This window comes from Dreissena polymorpha, chromosome 5 (genome assembly GCF_020536995.1).
Source record: "Dreissena polymorpha isolate Duluth1 chromosome 5, UMN_Dpol_1.0, whole genome shotgun sequence".
Lineage (NCBI taxonomy): Eukaryota > Metazoa > Mollusca > Bivalvia > Myida > Dreissenidae > Dreissena > Dreissena polymorpha.
This window is the reverse complement of record NC_068359.1, coordinates 123,411,884-123,430,598: the sequence shown is the minus strand read 5'-3', so window position 1 is coordinate 123,430,598 and position 18,715 is coordinate 123,411,884. Positions and strand designations below refer to the sequence as shown.

General features: G+C 41.3%; 1 protein-coding gene across 1 annotated transcript in view; it reads right to left on the bottom strand.

The window, feature by feature from the left end:
• LOC127831604 (uncharacterized) overlaps nucleotides 1-13,175 on the bottom strand; it is a 114,252-nt gene extending 101,077 nt beyond the window's left edge. The window contains exons 1-4 of the mRNA XM_052356582.1: nucleotides 13,071-13,175; nucleotides 8,892-9,070; nucleotides 7,147-7,249; nucleotides 293-483 (exon numbers count right to left, since the gene is read on the bottom strand). Of these exons, the coding sequence (XP_052212542.1) occupies nucleotides 293-483; nucleotides 7,147-7,249; nucleotides 8,892-9,070; nucleotides 13,071-13,175 (578 nt within the window). The remainder of the gene's footprint in view (nucleotides 1-292; nucleotides 484-7,146; nucleotides 7,250-8,891; nucleotides 9,071-13,070) is intronic.
• Between the last annotated feature and the right edge of the window lie 5,540 nt (nucleotides 13,176-18,715).

Sequence of the window (18,715 nt, the reverse complement as noted above, 5' to 3'; positions counted from 1 at the left end):
TCTTACGACTTTCGATAAACAATTGTTATGCAGGCTTGTTTGAGCTTGTAATCTTCCATTTGCCGAGGTCTATTTGAGGACGGTTTGTTCGTTATCGAATACATGTGAGCATTGGTCTGGTAAAACGGGACGGCACCTTCCGCCCTAACATAATTTTTGCTAAGAACAAACTTCCTATACAGGAATAATACAAAAAAAGGACGACTATTTACGAACATGCATTAAGCCCCGTTTTCCCAATGCCGATCTCTTTTTATTGATAACTGTAAATTTTCACTATGAAAACAGCTACCTTGTAGGGTCTATAGCCCTTGTGCCGTCCAGTGTCACATTGTTAGGTCCGGCAAAGGAGCTGTTAAATGGTCCAGACCCCACGAACACCAGCAACGTCATGACGTCAACGAGCTCTAGACTCTCCGCGTGAGTTGTGACGTCATCGTCGACATCATAAACGTAAACCGCGATTTCGACCATTCCGTTCGTCTGCATTATCAAAAATACAACATCAACTGAGATAGCTTTCATTTAAAAATGTGAACTGTGTGTATGGTTTAATAAATTAATGATCGTATACTGTGATTGACGTATAATTTCTATACTATTCCAATTATTTATTACACATTTTCTCCAAACACAATACAAAATGAATTTTAAGTTACATGCGCAATATAGATATGATATTTGAAGACATTTGATCAGGGTATACATGTACATATATAAATCTTATTCCTAGAATAGATCGGTCCTGGTTACTAGTTACGTTTACATATATTATATAAACGTTCGAATCACGTTTCTAACTTACGTCTAACTTGTAAAATTGATTAAATATAGGTATTTAATTCAAATTAACGGCTTTGGCCACCCAAAAGAGATGATCAATTGAACAACACTTGTCTTTATTTAATATCATAATAGTCTCTTATGTCTTGACAAAACATACCAAAACTATTCACACTTTATTTGATTATCACAGTGCTTTGAATTCGTTTAACTGTGCTTTTACTGTTCTGTTGAGCGTGAACGTGACGTATCCGCTTAGATTTGAGCCGCGCTATAGGTGATAAAGCTTTACGCATTTCACACACACAGGCTGACCAGGGACTACACTTTCCACTTCACACACACAGGCTAACCAAGGACTACACTTTCCACTTCACACACACGGGCTGACCAGGGACTTCACATTCCACTTCACACACACAGGCTAACCAGGGACTACACTTTCCACTTCACACACACAGGCTAACCAGAGACTACACTTTCCACTTCACACACACAGGCTAACCAGAGACTACACTTTCCACTTCACACACACAGGCTAACCAGGGACTCCACTTTCCACTTCACACACACGGGCTAACCAGGGACTACACTTTCCACTTCACACACACAGTCTAACCAGGGACTACACTTTTCACTTCACACACACAGGCTAACCAGAGACTACACTTTTCACTTCACACACACAGGCTAACCAGAGACTACACTTTTCACTTCACACACACAGGCTAACCAGAGACTACACTTTTCACTTCACACATACAGGCTAACCAGAGACTACACTTTTCACTTCACACACACAGGCTAACCAGAGACTACACTTTTCACTTCACACACACACAGGCTAACCAGAGACTACACTTTCCACTTCACACACACAGGCTAACTAGAGACTACACTTTCCACTTCACACACACAGGCTAACCAGGGACTACACATTCCACTTCACACACACAGGCTAACCAGGGACTACACTTTCCACTTCAAACACACGGGCTAACCAGGGACTACACTTTCCACTTCACACACACAGGCTAACCAGGGACTACACTTTCCACTTCACGCACACAGACTAACCAGGGACTACACTTTCCACTACACACACGGGCTAACCAGGGACTACACTTTCCACTTCACACACACAGGCTAACCAGGGACTACACATTCCACTTCACACACACAGGCTAACCAGAGACTACACTTTTCACTTCACACACACAGGCTAACCAGAGACTACACTTTTCACTTCACACACACAGGCTAACCAGAGACTACACTTTTCATTTCACATACACAGGCTAACCAGAGACTACACTTTCCACTTAACACACACAGGCTAACTAGAGACTACACTTTCCACTTCACACAAACAGGCTAACCAGGGACTACACATTCCACTTCACACACACAGGCTAACCAGGGACTACACTTTCCACTTCACACACACGGGCTAACCAGGGACTACACTTTCCACTTCACACACACAGGCTAACCAGGGACTACACTTTCCACTTCACACACACAGGCTAACCAGGGACTACACTTTCCACTTCACGCACACAGGCTAACCAGGGACTACACTTTCCACTTCACACACGGGCTAACCAGGGACTACACTTTCCACTTCACACACACAGGCTAACCAGGGACTACACATTCCACTTCACACACACAGGCTAACCAGGGACTACACTTTTCAGTTCACACACAGGCTAACCAGGGACTACACTTTCAACTTCACACACACGGGCTAACTAGAGACTACACTTTCCACTTCACACACACAGGCTAACCAGGGACTACACATTCCACTTCACACACACAGGCTAACCAGGGACTACACTTTCCACTTCACACACACGGGCTAACCAGGGACTACACTTTCCACTTCACACACACAGGCTAACCAGGGACTACACTTTCAACTTCACACACACAGGCTAACCAGGGACTACACTTTCCACTTCACGCACACAGGCTAACCAGGGACTACACTTTCCACTTCACACACGGACTGACCAGGGACTGCACTTTCCTCTTCACACACACAGGCTAACCAGGGACTACACATTCCACTTCACACACACAGGCTAACCAGGGACTACACTTTTCAGTTCACACACAGGCTAACCAGGGACTACACTTTCAACTTCACACACACAGGCTAACCAGGAACTTAACATTCCACTTCACACACACACAGGCTAACCAGAGACTACACTTTCCACTTCACACACACAGGCTAACCAGCGACTTCACATTCCACTTCACACACACAGGCTAACCAGGGACTTCACATTCCACTTCACACACACAGGCTAACCAGGGACTACACTTTCCACTTCACACACAGGCTAACCAGGGACTACACTTTCCACTTCAGACACACAGGCTAACCAGGAACCACACTTTCCACTTCACACACACAGGCTAACCAGGGACTACACTTTCCACTTCACACACAGGCTAACCAGGGAATTAACATTCCACTTCACACACATAGGCTATCCAGGGACTACACTTTCCACTTCACACACACAGCCTAACCAGGGACTACACTTTCCACTTCACACACACAGGCTAACCAGGGACTACACTTTCCACTTCACACACACAGGCTAACCAGGGACTTAACATTCCACTTCACACACACAGGCTAACCAGGGACTACACTTTCCACTTCACACACACGGGCTAACCAGGGACTACACTTTCCACTTCACACACACAGGCTAACCAGGGACTACACTTTCCACTTCACACACACAGGCTAACCAGGGACTTCACTTTCCACTTCACACACACAGGCTAACTAGGGACTACACATTCCACTTCACACACACAGGCTAACCAGGGACTACACTTTCCACTTCACACACACGGGCTAACCAGGGACTACACTTTCCACTTCACACACACAGGCTAACCAGGGACTACACTTTCCACTTCACACACACAGGATAACCAAGGACTACACTTTCCACTTCACGCACACAGGCTAACCAGGGACTACACTTTCCACTTCACACACGGGCTAACCAGGGACTACACTTTCCACTTCACACACACAGGCTAACCAGGGACTACACATTCCACTTCACACACACAGGCTAACCAGGGACTACACTTTTCACTTTTCACACAGGCTAACCAGGGACTACACATTCCACTTCACACACACAGGCTACCCAGAGACTACATTTTCCACTTCACACACACAGGCTAACCAGAGACTACACTTTTCACTTCACACACACAGGCTAACCAGAGACTACACTTTCCACTTCACACACACAGGCTAACTAGAGACTACACTTTCCACTTCACACACACAGGCTAACCAGGGACTACACATTCCACTTCACACACACAGGCTAACCAGGGACTACACTTTCCACTTCACACACACGGGCTAACCAGGGACTACACTTTCCACTTCACACACACAGGCTAACCAGGGACTACACTTTCCACTTCACACACACAGGCTAAGCAGGGACTACACTTTACACTTCACGCACACAGGCTAACCAGGGACTACACTTTCCACTTCACACACGGGCTAACCAGGGACTACACTTTCCACTTCACACACACAGGCTAACCAGGGACTACACATTCCACTTAACACACACAGGCTAACCAGGGACTACACTTTTCAGTTCACACACAGGCTAACCAGGGACTACACTTTCCACTTCACATACACAGGCTAACCAGGGACTTCACATTCCACTTCACACACACAGGCTAACCAGAGACTACACTTTCCACTTCACACACACAGGCTAACCAGCGACTTCACATTCCTATTCACACACACAGGCTAACCAGGGACTTCACATTCCACTTCACACACACAGGCTAACCAGGGACTACACTTTCCACTTCACACACAGGCTAACCAGGGACTACATTTTCCACTTCACACACACAGGCTAACCAGGGACTACACTTTCCACTTCACACACATAGGCTAACCAGGGACTACAATTTCCACTTCACACACAGGCTAACCAGGGACTTACAATTCCTCTTCACACATACAGGCTAACCAGGGACTACACTTTCCACTTCACACACACAGCCTTACCAGGGACAACACTTTCCACTTCACACACACAGGCTAACCAGGGACTACACTTTCCACTTCACACACACAGGCTAACCAGGGACTTAACATTCCACTTCAAACACACGGGCTAACCAAGGACTACACTTTCCACTTCACACACACAGGCTAACCAGGGACTACACTTTCCACTTCACGCACACAGACTAACCAGGGACTACACTTTCCACTTCACACACACAGGCTAACCAGGGACAACACATTCCACTTCACACACACAGGCTAACCAGGGACTACACTTTTCACTTCACACACAGGCTAACCAGGGACTACACATTCCACTTCACACACACAGGCTAACCAGAGACTACACTTTTCACTTCACACACACAGGCTAACCAGAGACTACACTTTTCACTTCACACACACAGGCTAACCAGAGACTACACTTTTCATTTCACACACACAGGCTAACCAGGGACTACACTTTCCACTTCACACACACGGGCTAACCAGGGACTACACTTTCCACTTCACACACACAGGCTAACCAGGGACTACACTTTCCACTTCACACACACAGGCTAACCAGGGACTACACTTTCCACTTCACACACAGGCTAACCAGGGACTACATTTTCCACTTCACACACACAGGCTAACCAGGGACTACACTTTCCACTTCACACACACAGGCTAACCAGGGACTTCACTTTCCACTTCACACACAGGCTAACCAGGGACTTAAAATTCCACTTCACACATACAGGCTAACCAGGGACTACACTTTCCACTTCACACACACAGCCTTACCAGGGACAACACTTTCCACTTCACACACACAGGCTAACCAGGGACTACACTTTCCACTTCACACACACAGGCTAACCAGGGACTTAACATTCCACTTCACACACACAGGCTAACCAGGGACTACACTTTCAACTTCACACACACGGGCTAACCAGGCACTACACTTTCCACTTCACACACACAGGCTAACCAGGGACTACACTTTCCACTTCACACACACAGGCTAACCAGGGACTTCACTTTCCACTTCACACACACAGGCTAACCAGGGACTACACTTTCCACTTCACATACACACAGGCTAACCAGGGACTTCACATTCCACTCTACACACACGGGCTAACCAGGGACTACACATTCCACTTCACACACACAGTCTAACCAGGGACTACACTTTCCACTTCACACACACGGGCTAACCAGGGACTACACATTCCACTTCACACACACGGGCTAACCAGGGACTACACTTTCCACTTCATACACACAGTCTAACCAGGGACTACACTTTCCACTTCACACACACAGGCTAACCAGGGACCACACTTTCCACTTCACACACGGGCTAACCAGGGACTACACATTCCACTTCACACACACAGGCTAACCAGGGACTACACTTTCCACTTCACACACACAGTCTAACCAGGGACTACACTTTCCACTTCACACACGTGCTAACCAGGGACTACACTTTCCACTCCACACACACAGGCTAACCAGGGACTACACTTTCCACTACACACGCAGGCTAACCAGGGACTACACGTTCCACCTATACTGGGTTTTCGTTTAAAAGAGACTTACATTACACAAAAAGTCAATTTCAACGGAAAGTTTCATCGCTGATAAGCCAGGGCGGCTATGTATCATCAGAACTTTTTTTCTTAGCCTTCGTTTAGCAGTGTCGAACGGCGACGAAGCGTCTAACTCTAAAGAAATTACTGCATCATTTCCGCTGAACTAAAGGCTTTGTGATTTATGAAACTTTACATCAACCGTATGAAAGGTACATTCTTACACTGCCACTATAACATCACGACAAGCACATCGATTTGTCGGCACTTACCTTATTAATTTCTTAATTTGACATTCAGATTATGGATTTCATTTGAGTATTGCTCCATTCCCGTAAAGAGACGTAAGTTTTCAAAAGGTAGCAAATATGTTGTCACAAAACAAAATAGAGCGGATTCCGGTTTATACCTATATTTTATCAAGAAAATGAAAATGCGCGTATTGTAGCAATTGCTAATATTTAGTGAATGTGCTAACTGGTGCCTACGAGAGCAAAAGAGCGACTGAGAGGTTATGGGCTCGAACCCCACTGTGGGCGCGTTGTTTAGATCCCATTTAAAACACCAAGTACTATTTCTACACAGAAAACGGACTCTAGGGCGTTTCAATAAGACTTCGATGCAATCGAGCTTAAATAAATAGGTTTAAACTAGTACCCATTAGTATGACTGTCGACTTACCGGCCACTTGCGAAGAGGTAATTTTATACGCCCGGTCCCTGCTGGGAACGCATTTACGTTTTCGTTTGAAGGTCCGTCTGTTGTAGAACAACTCTCGACGGGGCTACAAACAAAAGCAAACCAACAACAAGTAATTTTAGACTTGAACTTTCTTATAATATATGACGGAAAGTGGACGATCCATTGTTCAAAGAGACCGGGTTTTAAATTGCTTGCATAGCTTTCGTTTCAATTTGCAATGTCTATACAGTAAATGATAACATGCTCACAACGCTGACACTGCTGACAAACAAGTGATAACTTTGTTTACCGCAATGTTGAGCCCCTTATCATAGTTATCATAGTTGCGACACTCCATGTCTAAGACCGGGTACAATTCGCAAATACACTGCACAAATAGTTGTTTGATAAATTGGTTGTCCATCGGTGCTTAGCTCATTAATCTTTCGGACTTGGTTTGATTAAATACCAGTCGTTTCTTTGGGCCAGATGAACAAATAAACGTGCAACTTTAAAATATGTTTAAAGGGACCTTTTCACGTTTTGGTAAATTGACATAATTAAAAAAAATTGTTTCAGATTCGCAAATGTTTGGTTGTTTAGAGATTTCATTTGTAGTCGTTACATTTTGTTTCACTACGAGAAATGCTTATATAAAGTGAAAAATACATCATTCATTGCATGAGCACGGATGGCCGAGTGGTCTATGCGTTAGACTTTTACTACAGCTGTCAGTTGTTCGAGCCCACTTGATTTTTTTTTCTTTTTTAAATTTTATTCTTGTTTTTGACTGGAGCTTTTTAGATCCCATGTTTGCATTTATCAATATAAAGCATTTAATGACAATTAAACTTCAATACATGCCAAAATCTGTGAAAACGTCCCTTTAAAATGTTCAGTTAATTACACACATAACCCATATTACGGCATTACATTTTTTAAATCGTGATAATTAATAAGCAATTTCTATTTCATGAATGTTAATTTAAGGTGGTATATCGTAAATTCTAGAATTGATTATTTCTAAAAGTACACCACACACATACAATGTCTAATAAGGAAGTCATAATTAATTAAAAATGAAAAAAACAACAAATATCGTTCATGTCCGGTTCGAATCATCTTTACTAGAAATGAAACTGCAAAATAAAACGGTACCCTAAATAATGGACAAATACTAATATCGAGATTCAAATGAATGGACAATACTAGCAATAAATGATGTATATTCAGTTAAACCCACTTTCCACCCACGTCAATGTTTACCAAGAAGGAGTGCAAACATTCATGCTCTCAAAAAATGACATGGACCTCGTTTTAAGACCTCTTCAGAAATTTGCAAGCACATACATTGTTTTAAATCCTTGCAAATAAACAATTCGATCGAAATTTACTTAAATGATAAGCTTTAATTGCCCATTAAACATGCCTTATCAAACTTTAGCATTGAGATGTTTTAAAGTGTGGGTTGTTCTTGATCACTTTTATCTTTTATTGCAACAACACCTGTCATCATCATAACAATAATAATTATTATCATCATCAGTAGTCAAAGCCGCATCAGCAGCAGCGATTACAACGATAATACGACCGAACCAACAATTTGATCGTTATCATCATCGTAATTATTTCACTGCCATCATCTTATTATATTTTTTTAAACGCACAAAATGTAACGTGCTCTATTTAGTGTCATCATATTTACGTGTACATGTATAACACTAAAAACTACAACTATGGCGCACCTATACGCCGATCTGTCGGTTAAGCAAACACGGAAGCGATGGTCACACGGCTGCAGGAAGCAGCCCGAGCCCTGAATGTTGAACCCGTCGCAGCAGTGGCCGCCCTCCGCCCGGCCCTGGGGGTTATGATAGTCATTGAGGTGAAAGCTGATCTGGGGCTCGCTGAGTATTTGCCCGATCTGAAAAAAAACATTAAGTGCTTACGTTTAAACTTGCGTTGATTTTTGTTTTATGATCGGTGTTAAACCCTTTTGCTGAAGGTTGATGTTTTGTCTTCTTTTCGCTTATATTCATTGCGTGTTTGTAATTGTTTTTTTGTGTGTTTTAGTTTTTTGGTTTGTTTTGGGGGGTAACCTCAATCGGTTCTTGTGTGCTTAAATTTTATTAACAGTCTGCAGAGATTTCCAAAGCATCAAATCATACTTCAATACTTAGACGATAACATGCGGTAGAGCTGGACCGGAAGTCGGTAAACGGCTCTCTGCCGATGTAACGGTCTGAATTTCTTTTGACCGAGAGCTTATATGATCATATTTACGAATGCGAATAACGACCCGCTCGTGTTACTTCTTGTATTAACAATATGGTTATTGCTCTTGGGAAAAGGGGTTTAATCGCATAACTAATAATTTTATGTAAAATATAAATAAAATAAAGGATTAATAATATTTGTTTTTGTCTATTTTGTTAAATATCGAGGACACTTATAATCTTTGCAAGAAGACAGTTTGTCGAACAGTACTACAGTTTGGACGATGCAGTGCTTGGTAGTTACCAGTTATCGAGAAGGCAAAACGGCGTCCACATGTAGTATTCTCGTAATGTATGAGTTAGATGTGCGTATAATTTTGATATGAGAAATTGCATGTGTTATGTTTTAATAAACTAAAAAATAGTAAAGAAAAAAGTCTCGTTTCTTGAAGTGTTTGTAAAAATATGTTCATTGTAATTTAAGTATTAACAAAATGTCCAACGGGACCAATACTAACACATTCTAGACAGAAATTTAAATTATAAATATATCAGGAGCACATTCAAAGCAAAGTTTCAAATTAAACTTATTATGTTTGCAAAGAGTGAATACATATAAAAAAATAAATTTAGTATCAATAGTGTAGTTAAAACATGTATATGAACGTTCCTGAACATGTAACAATCATCTGTGCTTAAATGTCTGTATTTGTTAACAGTTGATTTAATTAAATTTTTTGTTAATTTCCTTTTCCTTAAGTGTATTTAAAACAGTTTTAAATAATAATAATAATATAACAAAAGCATTTCTGATTAACTCACCATGCAAATAAAAATGAAACAATATCGCAGCATAGTTTTCACCATGTTTATTCCATTGTAGTCCGAAGTGTTACGTTATAAATTGGAACCCTATTTTCCGGAACCGATTAAATTGCTCCTGATCTTTGAATGGTATATTGTACACTATTAAATAAATAATAAGTTGTTCAAGGCGAACAGATGAAGAAGACGTACTTTTCTTGAATATAATGTCCAGATTTACGTTATTTTCCCTATTTAATTGAACTTTCTAAACGGTAATAAACCGTTTGCTCTTATCTAACAATCGTTATGTCGATTCACTGATCGAAAAGCGTTTATAAATCATTTTATTATTACAAATTGTTTTAAGCCCGTGCCCACTTTGTGTAGGTGACAAACGCGACTACACAAATAGATAAGCCCAGGAATGCAATTTCCGATCAAAAATGTGATTTCATAATTGTGAGTCTCATTCACGCGGGGATGATAAATTAAGCACGGGCGTAGCTAGTTAAAATGTGATTTCAGTCTTTTTGATTATTAATTCTTCATATGACCTTCAAAGCGCTAAGGTGTTTGTCCATTTTAACAAATTAATATATGGAGTTTGCTATTTGCTATGAGAACACGGGGTAAATGCATGGGTGTAAAGTGTAGGCCCAGATAAGAATGTGCAGTCAGCGCAGTCTAAGTAGGGACGAGTCTTGATTGTCTGTTATTTTACGTTTAAAGGAACTCACTTCTTAGCGACAATACAGTTAAAGCGGAAAGCCTTGTCTCTGATTAGCCTCTGCGGAATACACAGGCTTATCTGGGACGACACATTCACACGCATTTAACCATGTTTTCATAAAACATATATATGTTTGTGGACATATTTTTTTGGACTGAGTTTTTGTGCAATTCGGTCCACATCGGACACACGACGGAATTATAGTTACACAGATTATACACCTAATTAGTTGTTATTTAAGTTCTTTTAACTTTAGTGTTGTCATATTTGTGTGGGAACGCCGGAATACGCGGGGGAAACCCCACCTGCCCGGGATGGTGACTCCCAAGCAAGCTCACATGCGCCGGGAGCAGGAATTGAAATCCGAGTCACATTGAAAAGGAAAGCGTGTACCAACCACTGCACCAACCGGACAGCCTTTGTATAAAAAAGAGAGCAAACTTGTCTCTGACGGACAGCGTTACTAGCCCAATCCGCAGATCCACGTGATTTGAGTCTCGTTCTGGGGAAACTGTGCTTAGTGCATGTGCGTAAAGTATCGTACCAGATAAGCATGTACAGTCCACACAGGCTTTTCTGTAACGACACTTTACGCTGATACTTGCTTTTTTTTCAATAGACTTTATATAAACGAAAAATTACATAAAAGCGGAAAATATTGGCTTCTATAAGCATGTGCGGATTTCAGGATAAGTTTGTTTGAGCTACGCCATGTTCCAGGGTCTTGGTAGCACAGAAATGTGATGTCCCCACCCATAGCAAGATAAGGCCAGGGGTCTATTGAATCAATAGCTGAATGTTTGAACTATTAATCGCTAAACAATCACACATCCATTGAAAAAATCGACACCAAACTGGATTTTAGACGTGGGCTCAAGCTTTCCGTAAAAATTGGTATGTGATTGTCGATTTCGATTATTTATTTTTATGACACGAATACCAATTAAAAGACAAACATGACGCAAATCTGTGATTGAGGGGACATTAAAAAGCCTTCAGTGTCCAGGCCGCTATAAATGCCAACAATTAGTTTATCGACTTGTACAATCGGGAACACTCGGACAATTCCGCCATAACGGTGTAGCCCACTGTCCGAAGCGTTCAGATTTAGACTTGTATGAAATATGTTTAAAGGACACTAAACTTGAATTATATATGGTTATACTAGACTGTATACAAAATGTACCGACTACATGAACGGAACAAGACGATAACGTGCTTATGATAAATTTGCTGTAACAAATGAGTCAATGTGACCGTACAAATCTAAGAAAAGCGTTTTAGGCCGGAAAATCTTTAATTCTAATAAGTTAGAAGAACCCAGCGATTTTTCAGAGGTTAGAATTCAGTCATTAGGGTGGTGTAAGTTTCAAAATCCGGTGTGTTCTCTTCAATTTGAAACAGATCGCGTAGACAAAGTGGATATGGTGTCCGCCTAGCGATCGAGAGGTTAAGGTTTCTTTAGATCTGCCCAAAGACACCAAGTACTGGTTCTACCCAGGTCCAGGACTCATTGAATAGTCAAATTTCGTCGATGCTCCAGTGCAGCTATGCAATTCATGGAGAAAAGAAGAAGCCCATCCTTTTGACAGCCTGTAAAGTGAAACGGTCGCACTTGACATCATACTTGACAACGGGAAAAACAGACATCAGAGTAAATTATAAGAATAACGCAGTTAAAGTGTATTATTGTGGGTAATTACGAAGACAAGCGATGCATTGCGATTGCGCGCGCATAACAAACACGCACATTACCATTTTGTCGTCAAGTTCGAATGAAAAGCAGTGCCTTGATTTGATTTGAATAATAGATAACCGCTGTGAAGATCTCTAATCTCGCGTGGGCTTTCAACTTGTTTCATGGGTTTGATAAGAGTTGCACATCTCAGATTAAGTTTTTTGATAACCTCTTGATCTGCGTGGGTGAATATTGTTTAAACACCTAATGTTTCATTTTTTTGTATGTTTTTATTACTTTCATGTATGCAGCGGAGAAAAAAATAACTTTTACTTTTTCTCAATATTATGATCATTATCATGAAAGTAAAAAAAAACGCTCTTCTTTCTCCTCCTCCTTTCTGATCATCATCATTATAATAACAATGTCTTCAGACAGTGCCCATCAAAATGAAAAAACAATGTATTCATCACCATTTTAATCGCCAAAGTACGTATCGATCTTGTTTTCCACTGCCATTGTTATCCTCAATTTTAACACTGTCAGCATTTTCCTTTCCATCATCAACAGAAATAACAATCTTCGCCAAGATGATCATTTTTATCAACACATTCACCATTATCACTAACAGCTGCAGCAGAACTAGCAGTATTAATGAGTTTGTTATGCGGTTAAATATTCATGATTTTGTTTTGAGGTTTTACAATCGTGGGCATGTTTACAGGTTCTTTCAAAACCCACATGCAAGGAGTGAGTGACAGGGTTCTTGAAAAAGGTAAAAGTACCTCGGTAGAAGAACTTTGGTCTTTTTTTTCAGATGAAATATCAACTGGTATGAAACAATTTATTCCCTCAAAAACTATAGGTACAAGTAGATAATTACCATGGATTACCCAACCGATAAAACAACTAACTAGAAAAAGAGACTTTATTTCAGGCTCAAAAACAACGGAGCTCATAAGACCAGAAAAATGTTCCTAAATATTAACGAGAGCGCCGATGGCGCTGAAAGCATAGTTGCAAGATACAGGGAAGTTGCTGCTGAAGTAAATGTTTAGGTCAAAATATACTAAATAGTTTCCTTATATGTTTCGATGTAAAAGCGACAACTTTGAGCGAAAATAAATACAACATTTTGCACATAGAGACCCCCATAACCATACCTTTTCTTGACGGGCATTCTTAGCTGAATCGATTTAAGCAATAAAAAAGATTTGTCATGTTCAAACCAAAAACAAATTCGACTCAAATCAAAATCGACTGTTTTTGCGCCTTTTTCGGCCGTTTTCTAGTGGATTGTAACCTTTTGCAGTGCCATTTTTTACTTTAATCTCCAACTTTATCCTATTTCAGGGATTAAGTAGTGAACACCTATGCTTACCCTATCAATATCTCCAAACGATAAAACCAGAACAAAGTGTATAACATGCCTTCGAGGAAAATATGATGATTTGTTTAGAAAGTACAGCCCTTCATGACTCGATTATTTAGTATATTGTAGCCTTAACGATTGCTGACATCACGAGTCGCCCCCCTTGTTAACAAAATGCTCTATTTTTAGAAACGGGAATTCCAAATAGTGACGAATGTGAATGGTTACAAAATGACATAACTATGAAAAAAAATACGTAGAATTACATTATTTCACGCATACCATTATGCAACCATCCGTTTTCTTTTCCGACTTGATACATTTACAGCTTTCCATTTAATATTTTACAGACACAGCACTCGTCCAGAATTCGCGCGAATCCATTAAATCCGATGCCACATTTAAACCGTTAACTCTACTTGTCGACGTAGCTCTCGGCAAATTTGTGTAAAGGGTTCGTGTGAAGGGCTGTAATAATGACGCAGAACAATATATCAAAGATATATAAGGTGTTTATCTTCTGGCGGTCAAGTGGCAAATGCGCGGTTACTTGCGCTTTCCACTTGACCAACGCCGCGAACCAATCATGCGTGTAATAGGCTTAGTGATAAAACTGGTTAGGTTGTTAGCTGAACTGTAGTAACTGTTTGAAAAGAATTCAGGTTAATATTAAAATAGATAGATATTGATTTCGTATGATGAGATATTGTAAAGAAATAAGGATTTCGTAAATTTACTCTATGACATACTTCCCCTGCCCATAAAATAAGTCTCCTGACTTATACTTAAACGCAACGCATATACCTCAATACTTCAACGCTAAAATATTATTTATTTATTTTAAATAATAATTATACATGAATAATAACATAACGTTGTGTGCATCAATACGGCTACGGAATGCACGGTTAAGAAAATATGTTTCGCGGTAATATCCTAGATATCACGAACGCTCACGAACATTGGACATTGCAGACTGCATAACAGTTTAACTGCAACATCTATCAGAAGTATACTATTTGACTAATCTAACGACTACAAAGGCATGCATTATTGCTACCAATACAGTCTGAACAAATATTAGTAACAATCACCACCTACTCATGCAGCACCCATATATTTGTTTGACTATATATGCGTAAATACTGTGAATATCTCTGTACAATTTAAAAATCATTATACATGAATTTGATGAATACAGCTCTAAAGTAATAATTACACAACTTATATATAGAAATAGAGTAATTCGCAGCTGAGAGCGTGTAATAAAACGATTGACTGGCATCCATAAATAACAACAGTCATAAGAACAATAATGGCAAGTGCATAACTCCCAATAATGTTTAAAATCACATTAAAAATCACAGTAAAAAGTTATGCCACAAAGTCGCCTGTCGTCATCCAAAGCGGCTTCTTCCGTTTCCGCTGTGGTCTGGCAACCTTCCCTTCTTCGACATCAGTGTCTGATCCGGACGCTTCTAATGTTGATGGCGCCTGTTGTTCTTTATGACATGGTGTTGATGGCTCTAACAACCCATCGGTTACTGTCATAAACGGGAGTAACAGATTCCGGTGCAGCCTCTTAGTCTTCGTGAATCTTGCTCCTTCCCGTTTAACCTCATAAACAGGTGTGTCTGGGTTGGGCTGTGCTACAATCACGTATGGCTGGTGTTCCCAGCGATCGGCCAACTTCTGCTTTCCCCGGAGAGCAACATTACGCACGAGGACAATGTCGCCAGGTTGAAGTCGAGTAGATCTAGCTGATTTGTCATAGTGCTTCTTGTTCAACAGCCCCGAGGACCTAGCATTCTGGCGCGCCCTATCATAAGACTCGCTGAGTCGTTTTCGGAGCTTTGCAACATACTCCGTATGTTGTTTGTCGGCAATGTCCTCTGTAGGAAGCCCTAGAAATGCATCTATAGCCAAACGTGGATGCCTGCCAAACATCAAAAAGTGCGGAGAAAACCCCGTACTTGTGTGATGAGTTGAATTATAGGCATGCACCAATGTTGGAATATATGACTTCCAATCAGCCTTTTGATGCTCTTCCAAGGTACCTAACATGCCTAGTAGAGTCTGGTTGAACCTCTCTGTTTCGCCGTTGCCCATTGGATGATAGGGTGTGGTTCTACTTTTGTCCATACCTGAAATCTGACACAATTCATTGATTAGAGCAGATGTAAAATTTGCGCCTTGGTCAGAATGCAACCTAGCAGGAAAACCATAGTGAGCAATAAACTGATCAAACAATACTTTAGCTGTTGTTTTAGCCGTTTGATTGCGTGTTGGATACGCCTGTGCATACCGGCTAAAATGATCAGTAATGACAAGAACGTTTTCAAACCCGCCTTTTGAACGCTCCAACGACAAATAATCAATGCACACGATCTCTAACGGTGCTGTCGACTCAATAGGCTGAAGTTCAGCGCGCTCTGGGTGGCGTTTTCTACGAGTGCAACGACCACATTGTTTCACCTTTTCGGCAACAAACGCATCTAAACCAGGCCAGTAAAATCGCTCCTTCATCAGGCTAGTGGTACGATCCCTACCCTGGTGTCCGAGGTCATCATGGAGACATCTAAACATATCGTCCCTGAGATGTTCGGGCACAACAATCTGTGTTCGGTGAACATCATTGACCTTCGCCCTGCGATATAGAACACCGTTTTGTACAACCAATTTGTCCCACTCTCTAGCATAACGTTTGCAACTATCCTTCGAAGAAGGTCTATTGCCACTGAGAATTTGACAGACAAGTTCTTTCAGCTGTGGATCATCCGATTGAGCCTTGATCCAGTCCTTGTTAGAAAGACTATATGATTGAAGAAGATCTTCCGGTATATCTTCAGTTCGATCATTCAAAGGTGGCTCATTTCCTGGCGAAACCAAGGTTTGGTAAATCGGAATGTTGACCTCGGCAGATGTACATATGGCGTCCATGACCGATGGTGAAATGCGACTTAGTCCATCCGCATCGTTGTTGTTCTTCCCCTTCCGATAACGAATGCTGAAGTCGTAAGCTGCCAGAGCCGCGATCCATCGTTGTCCCGTTGCATCGAGCTTCGCTGATGTCGTCACATAGGTGAGAGGGTTATTATCCGTAACAACCTCGAATTTCCCGCCGTACAAGTAGTCGTGGAATTTTTCACACACGGCCCACTTGACAGCGAGGAACTCGAGCTTGTGAGCCGGATAATTCCGCTCGGCCTTGGTAAGGCTTCTGCTGGCGTAAGCCACTACTCGGTCCTTTCCGTCTTGCTTCTGATACAGCACAGCTCCGAGTCCTGTACCACTGGCGTCAGTGTTCAACATAAATGGCAAGGTGTAGTCAGCATACGCAAGGATTGGTGGATTTGACAGTTTCTGTTTCAAAGCATCAAACGCGTCTTGTTGGCTGGCTTCCCATCTGAACTTGGGTTTGGGAGTTTTCTTTACTGTCTTCTTAGTTGAAGTTCCCAGCAACAAATCGTTCAGTGGTCTGGCAACATTTGAAAATCCTTTGATAAACCGCCGGTAGTAGCCAGCAAAGCCTAGAAATTTTCTGACATCTTTTAAACTTTTAGGGACAGGCCAGTTTTGGACGGCTTCAACCTTTTGTGGATCAGCCTGGATTCCTTCTGCTGACACCACATGACCCAGATAAGTTGTTTTGGTCTTGAAAAATTCACACTTTTTAGGGTTAACTTTAAGATTGTATTGTGCAAGACGAGAAAACACGGAATCAAGTCGATCTAGATGGGAGTCTATATCCGAAGAAAAAACAACGATATCGTCTAGGTAGATTAAGCAATCTTTCAGGTTCAGATCACCCATGCAACGTTCCATTAATCGCTGAAACGTTGCCGGGGCATTACAGAGTCCAAAAGGCATCCTGGTACATTGAAAGAAACCAACTCCTGGAACTTGGAACGCTGTTTTCTCCTTATCATCGTCTTCCAATTCAATTTGCCAATATCCAGATTTTAAATCAATCTTTGAAAAATATTTCGAGCCAGCAAGCATGTGTAGAGTATCCTCAACTTTTGGAATAGCATATGCATCTTTCTTAGTTCTAGAGTTTAATTTTCTAAAGTCTATGCAGCATCTTAGGGATCCGTCCTTCTTTCTCACAACAACTATATTCGAAGACCAGGGGCTTTTCGATTCTTTGATGGCGCCGATTTCGATCATTTCCTGAAGATGTTCCTTTACTTCGTTGAACAGATGAGGTGGTACCCGTCGGTATGGTTCCTTGAATGGAGTTTCATCTGTCAACTCAATTTTATGTTTAACTTCGGCTGTATGTCCTATGTCAATTTTCTACTTTGGAAAAATTGTTTCCCATTTCTTGAATAGGTTAAACACTTTACTTTTCTGCTCCTCTGTTAACTCTGAATCCTCAATATCAACCCCGAAGTCACGATGTGGTTCGTTGTTTTGAATGTTGTAAACGTTCACCTCTTCATTTTCAGCGTCACTTTTCTCGCAAAGCGGAACGGACCGTAATACATTCACCTCTTCAAGGTTACAAAGAACACTTTTACTTTCGATCCTGATTGTCTTGGCCGATAAATTACAAACTCTCACAGGTACTCTTGCTGTTTTCCCTGGATTCTTTAGGCTCACTACTCTCGGACAAACGCTGAAAGCTGTAGGCAGGTCACCGGTTTCTGTAACAGCTGCTTCAATCAAATCTGACTTCCTTACAAAACCAGTGATGGTCTTAGTCTCCAATGGATGAAGAATGACGGTCTTCGTAGCCTTTACCTGACCTACTAGTGGTGATA